This window comes from Cannabis sativa, chromosome 5 (genome assembly GCF_029168945.1).
Source record: "Cannabis sativa cultivar Pink pepper isolate KNU-18-1 chromosome 5, ASM2916894v1, whole genome shotgun sequence".
NCBI lineage: Eukaryota > Viridiplantae > Streptophyta > Magnoliopsida > Rosales > Cannabaceae > Cannabis > Cannabis sativa.
This window is the reverse complement of record NC_083605.1, coordinates 21,239,817-21,249,778: the sequence shown is the minus strand read 5'-3', so window position 1 is coordinate 21,249,778 and position 9,962 is coordinate 21,239,817. Positions and strand designations below refer to the sequence as shown.

General features: G+C 36.6%; 1 protein-coding gene across 2 annotated transcripts; it reads left to right on the top strand.

Annotated features, from left to right (window-relative positions):
* Positions 1-3,127: 3,127 nt before the first annotated feature.
* LOC115716073 (uncharacterized) lies at positions 3,128-9,472 on the top strand. Of its 2 annotated transcripts, none has more exons than XM_030644776.2 (9): positions 3,128-3,622; positions 3,722-3,843; positions 5,237-5,981; positions 6,094-6,531; positions 6,621-6,809; positions 6,928-7,155; positions 7,737-8,061; positions 8,178-8,376; positions 8,752-9,472. In XM_030644776.2, exons 1-9 carry the CDS (start codon positions 3,425-3,427, stop codon positions 9,233-9,235), a joined length of 2,928 nt encoding a protein of 975 aa, XP_030500636.2. In that variant the 5' UTR covers positions 3,128-3,424; the 3' UTR covers positions 9,236-9,472. The 2 variants fall into 2 exon arrangements, with proteins under 2 accessions (XP_030500636.2, XP_060971486.1); XM_061115503.1 differs by having other exon boundaries at positions 3,206-3,622; positions 7,734-8,061.
* Positions 9,473-9,962: the final 490 nt, after the last annotated feature.

Here is a 9,962-nt window from a genome sequence, read left to right as displayed (position 1 = left end):
GCAGCGGAATAATATGTCTCCTTCCACTCAGATCTCTAACCCTTGTATCCTTTCTGTCGCAGAGTATTATAAAGATCTGAGCCCGAATGTCCTTCTTGTTGAATGTCTTTTTTCACGATCTTCCTCACTATGATTGAGGTACTACTTGCTGTGTGTGGGCACTACTCTATCACTAAGAGGTTCGAAATTTACAATGAAGAAGAAGGAGTGAAAGGTGGCGGCTAGGTTAGAGTGAAAGGCTCAGGTTTTTCTCTGAAGAAAACAAGATGTGAAAGTCAATTTTTCCTGAAGCCATCACTATCTATTTATAGCATGCCACATAGGGTTAGGTTTGAATTATTTGGCATTAAAATAATGAAAATATTAAATGATAAAGCCTACAAAGGTGGCCGGCCATGGCCAGTGGATTTGAGCCTCACTTTTGTAATTTTGCTGTTTTATCATTTTTGCATCTCATTTTCTCAAAAACCCCAATTTTCAAATTCAACCATTTAAATGTCAATTCTAACTATTTAATAACTATAAATAATTATTAAATAATATTGTCATTTATCATATTTATTAATTAGACCAAACAAAGTATCTTAATTAACAAATATGCCCTAAAAACTCTTTCTTTACAATTTCGCCCTTGCTTAGTGAAAAATTCACAAATAAACATAGTCTAATTTGAGAATTATAATTGATTAATCAAAACCAATTAAATGAGTCTTACAAGTAATATTGTCTCAACTAGTGGGGGGACCATGTGTCTATATATCCGAGCTTCCAATAAGCAGATCAAGAATTTACATCCTAAATTCACTGTCTTATTAATTCTTCGTTGAATCCACGCATAGAACTTAGAATTGCACTCTCAGTATATAGAACGCTCTATATGTTCCACCATATAGACACGTAATTAGTTATCCATTGTTATAATCCTAATTTGATCAATGATCCTCTATATAGATGATCTACACTGTAAAGGGATTAGATTACCGTGACACCCTACAATGTACTTTATCCTTGAAACACTTAACCCCGTATAAATGATATTTCAGCTAAGTGAAATGAGTACTCCACCATTTATTTTCGTTTGGTCAAGCTCGAAGGAAATCATCATTTACTTTCTATTTTCCAGATAGAAGCTATGGATTCCATATTTATGTTAGCGCTCCCACTCAATTGCACTACCGTGTTCCCAAAATGTACGTATCACCCTGACCCAAAAGTAGGCTTAACTAACAAATCAAATAACACGAATAACACTCTTGAGATTGAACCTAATCATATCAGGATTAAGATCATTTGATCTAAGATCAACTAGGCGATATTGACTTGAATAGATATTACGGTAAGTTTAATTAATCTATGTCAAAGTTCAATATCGGTCCCTTCCGATGCATACTCCATGCACCCAACCCAAGCTTTACTTTAACCAATGCTCTGGAAAGAACATAACAATTTTCCAAATGCAAGTAAACTCTGTTGTAGATTATCATATCAGTAAAACCCCGTGTTCTGATAAATCTAGGAATCTTTATTCACATAGTCATGTTTACTTTCCACTGTGTTGACAACACAATAAACAGGATCAAGTATGTGAAAAGAGTTTGGATGAATTTATAAATCAAATAGACAAGCAATTGATAAGATGAACCAAAACATACAAATGAATGAAAAATACTTCTATTTCTTTATTGATATTGAATAAAATGGATTACATTGAAATGGAGTTTTATTTAGGGCATAAAACCCAACAAGAGCAATCTATCATAGGGACAGTGAGGCGGAACAATGGATTCATCACATTTCTGGAGGTAAGCATGACAATACTTCTTAGTATGGTCAAGCTTACCACAGTAGAAGCAAAAATCAGGCAAGCGCTCATATTTAAAGTCCAACCACTTAGTAAATTCTCTACCCATTTTAATGAAGCAAATATTAATTCCCCTCCTAATAGGTTTGTTAACATCTAAAAGATATCTAGCCCTAAGATAAGGCCCAGTCCCATCCTTAAGAGTAGTACTATCCACTTGAATCAAGTCTCCTACCCCAGTGGCTATAAGCTTAGCCAAATCATAGGACTTACATCTAAAAGGGATCCCATACACTTGCACCCAAAAGGGCACATAATGCAGCTGGTCAGGGGTAATGGGAAAGGAAGTATCAGGGGCAGCAAAGATGGTGAGACTTTGGGCAAAATGCCAAGGTTGCCCATCAAGAATTCTATGTTTATCTCCTTCACAGAGAAACGTAACAAGGAAAAGGCCATCAGAGTGTTCAGAGATAGTAACAGGGAAACGACATTGAGAAGTCCAAATCGGAGCCAGAGTTTTAATAAGGGAAGCTCGGTTAAAGTGTTTAACGGTGCAGAGTTTAAGAAGAAGACTTATATCGGTGGGGGAGTCATCCTGAATTTCAGTCATGGTATAGACCATGTTTTCATCAGGGGTAAGCATCAAAGGAGGAACAGGACTAGAACTTAGATAATTCATAGTGAACACAGAAAAAAGTTTCGACCCAGACAGAAGAGAAAAACAAACAAAAACAATGCATAAACTTGAACGAAAACGCGATTTATATATGAAAAATACCAGACCTTTCAAGAAGACTCTTGGTTTATCCCTGGCAGTAGCCTCCTGAGTAGCTTCGCAAGTCATCCCAATCCCCCAGGCTTCATCATCACCATTTCGCCTTCTCGCCGCCTCCTCTATTAGGAGAAACATATCTTTAGGGAGATTATTGATTTGATGGTGTAAATAAATGAGGATTAGTGACAAATAAGGGTTTGCCAATAAAGCCTCTAAAACTTGTGGGAAAGGAAAAATGTATTTAATGCATTGAAAAGTTCCAGCAAAAAGGATCTTTGGGGGATAATAATCATCAGAGACATTAATATCACAATTAATGCTCTGAACAGAGGAATGATGAAAGAAGGAAGGAGGAACCCAGACCCGATTGCCACCACACCATCGTGGAGGGTGGACCAGAAACCCAACGTGAATACCAGACGGAGATAGAGAAACATGCCTCTTGAGAATTCTAGAAATCGCCATTATCCCTAGGTAACTACAATTCTACCATATGCACTATTAATTATTCATTGTTTTAAAAAATATCCTATTAGAAATTCCCATCCCATCTCCTTTTTAGGGGTAGATGAGATCCGTCCCAAAAGAAATATGACATGGGACCCAGCCGGTATTCAAACTGAAACAACTATCCGTTATGCTAAAACCGGAAACTAAAAGAAGATTCTAGACATTCTGTATTTTTCTCAAAATATCCGGGAATGGTCTAGTAAGTAACAACGCTCATTTCTCTCTTTTATTTTCTTCTTCTATTTCCTTAAATACGTTAACATAATTTAAAACAAAGATTGAAATAAGACAGTTTGAAACTGATCACCGTTGAGATCCAAATTAGATTTGCAATAGTAATGTCGGAGAAAACGCGAGGTATCGCAATGACTTTTCCTGCGGAAGATGGAGAAAAGGAAAAGGGGTCGCCAGTGTCTCCTAACTCTCTCTCTCCAAACCTTCCTCCAAGGCTCAGACGCCGTCTTATGGTCTCCAAATCGCCTATTACTGCTGAACACATTGAATCCAAACTCAATCAAGCAAATCAAAGACGACAGGTATCTCCCTCAATTCAACACTGATTCCTAATTCAAATAAATGTTCTTCTTCTTCTTCTTTCTTCCATTCCGTTCAAACTTATCTGTTGAACCGTGCAGCAATTCTACGAGCTGTTGTCGAAAAAGGCTGTGCCAAAGTCGAGAGATTCGTCTCCCTCATCTGCGGACGAAGATCTGGGTAAGCGACATGAACCAAATCTTAAAGGTGCCGAGCAGAAAAGGTAAACTCTCTCTCTCTCTCTCTCTCTCTCTCTCTCTCTATATATATATATATATATATATGTATATATAAAAGCTGTATAAAATAAGACAATTCTTAATATATAAACCTAGTGCGGCTGTATATTTGAACATATTTAGATCATGCTAAGAAAGAAAGAAGAGGGGGGTGGGAGAACCAACTTGTGTTTTGCTTCTTATCTCTCCTAATTACAGATACAACACTACTACTCAATCGGAGTAATATGTCAGGCCAATTATACCATCTTTAACTGATATTAGTGTCTTATCTCTACTAGAAATAGAATGGTCAGCCAGACCTTGTAAGATGCTACGAGTCCTAGAAAATAGTGCATAGTGTTAAAATTTAGGAATTTTGTGGTTAAGATGCATGAGGTTCCATCTCCAAACTAACTGGCTTATGCATCCTACGTATGTAGTTACTTTTCACACTATCAACGTAGAGCATGTGAATGTGTTGCTAAGGATCTGGCATACACCATTTCCTCGTCTGAAGTGTGGAATTTATCAAATTAGAGGATGAGAAGAGGAAAGTTTGACATGACATGGGTCATAACTCTGATGAAGGTGCTAAGTCATATCTCGATGCATTAACAATCGTTCATGTCAGTGCCTTTTGAGATTTAAATACTGTCATTCATTCATATTTCGGTCATAGCTGACTAGAATTTGGTTTTGCGGGGATAATTAGAGTATTTCTTATGTCAATTATGGCTTTTTTTGTAGAACTGAAATCGGGATTTTTTGTCTAGTGATGCCCTCTTCAACTGTATTTGTTTTTATTGTGAATTTACGGTTACTTTGAAATTTTTGCATGAGAGAGGTGAATTTAATTAAGCTGTCTAATCTTAGAATTCTCCGTATTTTTTTTTTTATCATATGTATCATATTACAAAACCCGTTTGAAGACTACTGCTGCGTATTTGAACCATATAAAAAGCTTGGATTCCTACTGAAGTGCTGGAATTTATCTGGCTTTCAGTCATAGAAAGTTATCACCGCCTAGTAATGCTGAAGGAAAAGTCTTCTATTTTTATTTCACTTGACTCAAGTCTTAGGTGTAAATTCAGAATACCAGCCACCTCTTTTTCTCTATTTAATAGAGCCGACTTTCTTCGTTATTTGTGAATTTTACCTACCTGATTGTAATTATATCTCTTCTTACTTGACCACCTAATCAGTTCGTACAATGTTAAAGTAAATATGTCAACTTTCCTAGGATAGGGGTATAGCACCATGTTTAAATTCTTGAATAACTACAATATTATTTATCCTTCTCAGAGTTTATTTTCAGAAGAAAAAGAAATACTTTAAAAGATCAAATGCCATGCTAAATACAACTTTTTCATGCCCCTTATTCTTTTGCATTTGTAGGTCTGCAAGGCGGTTTTTGCATCCAAGGAAGACTACTCTTGCCCTAGCAAAAGCTTTTGAGGCTCTAGCAATTAGTGAAGAATCTGTTAAGTCAATGTCATTTGAGCAGCTTGCCCTTAAAATTGAATCAGCTACAACTATTCGAAGCACGAAAGCATTACTTGATCGTCTAGAGAGTCGATATTTGATCTCACGAGCAGCTACTGGCAGCAGTCTTCCTAGTTTGGAGAACATTGATTACCTTCTACAGCGTGTTGCTTCACCAGTCAGTAAGGAAAACATTAACATCAACGAGGAATCTAAGAACATTCATTCTAGTGATGAAACCCCTTTAAGTTCAGTTGCATTGCCAAGGTATCCAGTAAGAGTTTTTCTTTGTGCATACATGATTTTGGGACACCCAGAGACAGTTTTTAGTGGGAGAAGAGAGAGTGTGAATGATCTGGCCCAGTCTGCAACTGATTTAATTTGTGAATTTGAGCTATTACTTAAAATTATATTACAGGGGTCAAATAAGACTCCCCACAAAGATACAGCTCCCAAATCCAGCACAATTACTTTCACATCCCAGCTAGAAGCCTTTGATAAAGCATGGCGTTTGTACCTGTTGCACTTCGTTGCATGGAAAGATACCGACGCTAAGTTGTTAGAGCATGATTTGGTGAGAGCGGCTTGCCAACTTGAGCTTTCTATGCAATCCTGTAAGTTGACTCCCGAACTTGATATGAAGACTATCCAAAATAAGGTATTCTGATTTCAAAATCATTTGTTAGTGCATCTTTTTTCTTCCCTATAAGTAAGTCCCACAGTTGTATTCTTATTATTATTGTAATATGTTTTTTATTGGTTGATGGTAGATTACAGAAAATCAGAAAATACTAAGGGAAAAATTGCAGCAGCTAAGTGGTAATCAAGGACTTGAAAACTTGGAAGCTGCTCTCTCTGAGGTACGGTCCAGATATGCTGGATCAAAGGAATCTGCCCGTTTATCTTCTTTTCACCCTGCTTCATTGGGTGATTCTTCAGTATCTGTATCTGCTGAAACGAGCAATCTCACGGACACTCATAAAAGCTCTAGTCCAATGAATCATATTGTCTTTGACAAAGATGAATCTGACCTTGCCAATGAAGTCAGTTCTTCTTTGTCTTTCAAAAGTGGTACAGATGGTCATTTGAGCCCTACTACCTTAGTAGTTGGTGAGAATGAGCTGCTTGTAAACGAAATTCTCCATGATCAACACCTTGGTGTTGTTGATAGTTTGACAGATGGTAATGAGGGTCAAAACAGTCTTAAGGTTGGTACATAAACTTATTAGTATCGACTATTAAGCAATTTGTGTAAAGATTATGAAGTATTTATAAAAATTCATCTTTCCTTGAACAGGCGAATGTGAGAGAGACTATTGAAAAAGCTTTTTGGGATGGTGTCATGGAGTCCATGAAAGGCAATGAATCCGACTTCAGCTGGATTCTTAAACTTGTTACAGAAGTACGAGACGAACTATGTCACATGTCTCCTAAAAGTTGGAAACATGAAATTAATGAAAGTATCGATGTTGATATTCTCGAACAGGTAAATAGCTAACTAACTATTCCATTTAGTGCAAATTGGTGAGTTTTCCTCAATCCCTAATCGAAATATTTTCTTGACTTCCATCTCCTTTCTTTTTTTCTATTTTCATTCTACGAAGATGCTGAGATCAGGTGATTTAGATGTGGATTATTTTGGAAAGGTTCTAGAGTTTGCATTAGGGACTTTAAGGAAACTTTCTGCTCCAGCTAAGGAAGATGATATGAAGACTATACATTACCAGTTTTTGAAAGAACTAGGAGACATTTTACAAGCTGAAGACAAATCAAAAGCTTCATGTGCCCTTGCCATAACCAAGGGTCTGCGGTTTGTTTTGCAGCAGATTCAGGTGTGTATTTGACTTCAAGGGCTTGCATTTTTTTTTTTTGTTTTTGCCTTTTCTTTTAGTAAAAAATCTGTGCTTTCTGCTTACATGGTCTGAAATGAGTGTGGATCCTGCTAAGTAATTGATATTACAAAATATTAAGCATATTTATTTTTGCCTTTTTGGATCTTTAGCTTGAAACTTGAAGTTCCCTGTATGATTATTCCAACCAGGTTTTGAACAATGTCATCATTTCCTTTCATAATTCCGATCCTTTCTGTATCTTCCAATCAATTCAAATGTGGAGATGATTGTTTACCGAATTAAATATTCTTTGGAACTATCTGTTTTCAGAATATTGATAATACATAATGAAGTTCTTGTATTTTGATACCACGGCAAAACATATTTGATACACAAATGTACTTTTCTACTTCAGTGCTGCTAGTATTGACTTTGCATTAACCCCTTCATATTTTTGTGATTCTTCTCCTGCTTTCTATATCTCCTTACTCTTGTGAGTATTAGAATCCTTCGTGATACAAAGCCAACAAACTTGAATTTTTACATCCCATGTTATAAAGTTAACTTGATATTTTTAGCAGACTCTTAAGAGGGAGATTAGCAGAGCACGTCTGAGGATGGTAGAACCACTCATTAAGGGCAATGCCGGTATAGAGTATCTGAGAAAAGCTTTCATTGATAGGCATGGTTCTCCTGCACTAGCCTCTACTTCTTTGCCAATTACAAGGCAGTGGGTTTCATCTGTGAAAGTGATGGTAGAGCAGGAGTGGCATGAATACAATAATTCTTTATCTGTTGTGACAAATAAGGAACCTTCTTCTGGACTTCCTCCTACCACTCTCCGGACTGGAGGCAAAATTTCTGGAACAAAAATCAGCTCACAAGCCTCTTCAATAGACTTAATTGGTAACTCAACTTGTTTATTTATTTATTTATTCTGCTGTGGAAAAGAATAAATATGATGGTTTGGCTCATCTATCAATTGATTTATTGCTTAATTGTCTTTTTAAATTCTTCCACAGATTCGGCTTTTCCAGGAGAACAATTACCAGAGTGCGTGGGTGAAGAAATTGATTTGTTAATTAGACTTGGCTTATTAAAGCTAGTGTGTGAAGTAGGTGGTCTGAGCCTTGAAGTTTTGCCTGAAACTCTTAAGATGAATCTCTCCAGGCTAAGGGGTGTTCAGTCTCAATTTCAAAAGATAATAGTAATGTCTACCTGGTAAGTGAGCTCATCATGTGTGGCGTCTCCTGATTTCCTCAACTTCCTATTTGATGTCATTGGAAATTTGAAAAAGATTTTTCCAGCTTATCATTATCTTCTTTTATTATTTATTCTAGTACAAATTGAGTCATCATGTACAGTCTTTCAAGTTCCCCACCTCTCTCTCACCCACACACTATATGATTTATCATTCATGGATGCAAAGTTCATGATGTTTCATCCTCGTGGTATGATTTTTGCTCACTGGATTGCATGGCTTCTGCCTGTTATTTATATTACATCGAACTTGTTCACTGCCAACGTATGCAAACATGTTTCTCTTCCAACTGTCAATGCATATGTGACTAATAAATTTGTTATCATGTTTTACAGTTGTTTGGTTCTTCGTCAAACTCTTTCGAACGAGAACTTAGTGACTAATGCTCTCGACATGGATACAATAGCATTAAGATGTGTAAATCAGCTCTCTAGCCTACTGGAAACTGTTGAGGACATTGGTATACCAGACATTGTTGAAACATTAAGTGGGTGCGCAGAATATAGCGAACATCATTCATGCCCAGAGAAACTAGAGGCGAGGAAGCAGATTATGGCAAGGATGCTGGGGAAAAGCCTTCAAGCTGGTGATGCCATTTTCAAACGGGTTTCTCGTGCTGTTTATCTAGCTGCAAGAGGGGTTGTCTTTGGAGGAAATGGAAAAAAGGGAAGAGAACTTACAGAGGCATCTCTTCGGCCAGTTGGTGCCACTCTTCTTGCAGATAATTTGGTCAAGGCTGCAGATGTACTGATTGTTGTGGCAGCTGTAACATCCAATGTTCATAGGCCATGGTATGAGGAACTACTCAAGACCTTGTGATTTACCTAACGGAAAAACATGTTCTATATGTAAATATATTTGTACGAATGTATATTATTTTCTTCTGAACAGCCATTTGTTTGTATAATTATGTGGCAATCTACAATTACAAATTGTATAGTGGATGAATATGGCTTAGGTTATGTGTTTTGGTGTAGTTATTAAAATTATCGAGATTGTAAATTTTGAAATTCGATATTTTGTGTATGATGATCGAGGGTTTGGAGATTGCTCAAATTTTATCAAATTGTGTGGAGTGTTGTACTCTTGCTTGAGGAGTTAGTCGAAATGCCTTTCCTTTTTAGATCATTTGAGGCATTGCCACCTAGCATTTAGTTGTAGGTCACTAGTTGTGGAACTATCTATTGATACATGTTAGACTCTTGATCGATAAAGTTTATTTTAGAGGTTAGTGATGAAGTTTTGATGTTGTTCAATAGATCCACAATATATGTTTGATAGTATAAAATGTTATACTTATTTAATCCTTGCTCGATGTTTTAGCAGTAAGAAGATGAAGAGATCAAAATGTGTTTCATTGAAAATTGAATTAAATGAATTACAGCAGAGGACACATTTTATATACAGACTTTGAACCAACTCTGAACCAACAACTAAACATAACAGAATCGGTTAGGAGGTTAGGACAAACTAACTAACTCCAACAAGAATTTAACAACCATAACAGCCCTTTAACTAAGCAAGACACGTGTACACTACACCTTAA

Excerpts from the sequence above, each read along its gene's own strand:
- LOC115716073 (XM_061115503.1), top strand. The coding sequence starts at position 3,425 with ATGTCGGAGAAAACGCGAGGTATCGCAATGACTTTTCCTGCGGAAGAT. Across the intron at positions 3,844-5,236 it reads AAAGGTGCCGAGCAGAAAAG|GTCTGCAAGGCGGTTTTTGC; the intron begins GTAAACTCTCTC and ends TTGCATTTGTAG. Across the intron at positions 7,156-7,733 it reads TTGTTTTGCAGCAGATTCAG|CAGACTCTTAAGAGGGAGAT; the intron begins GTGTGTATTTGA and ends TGATATTTTTAG.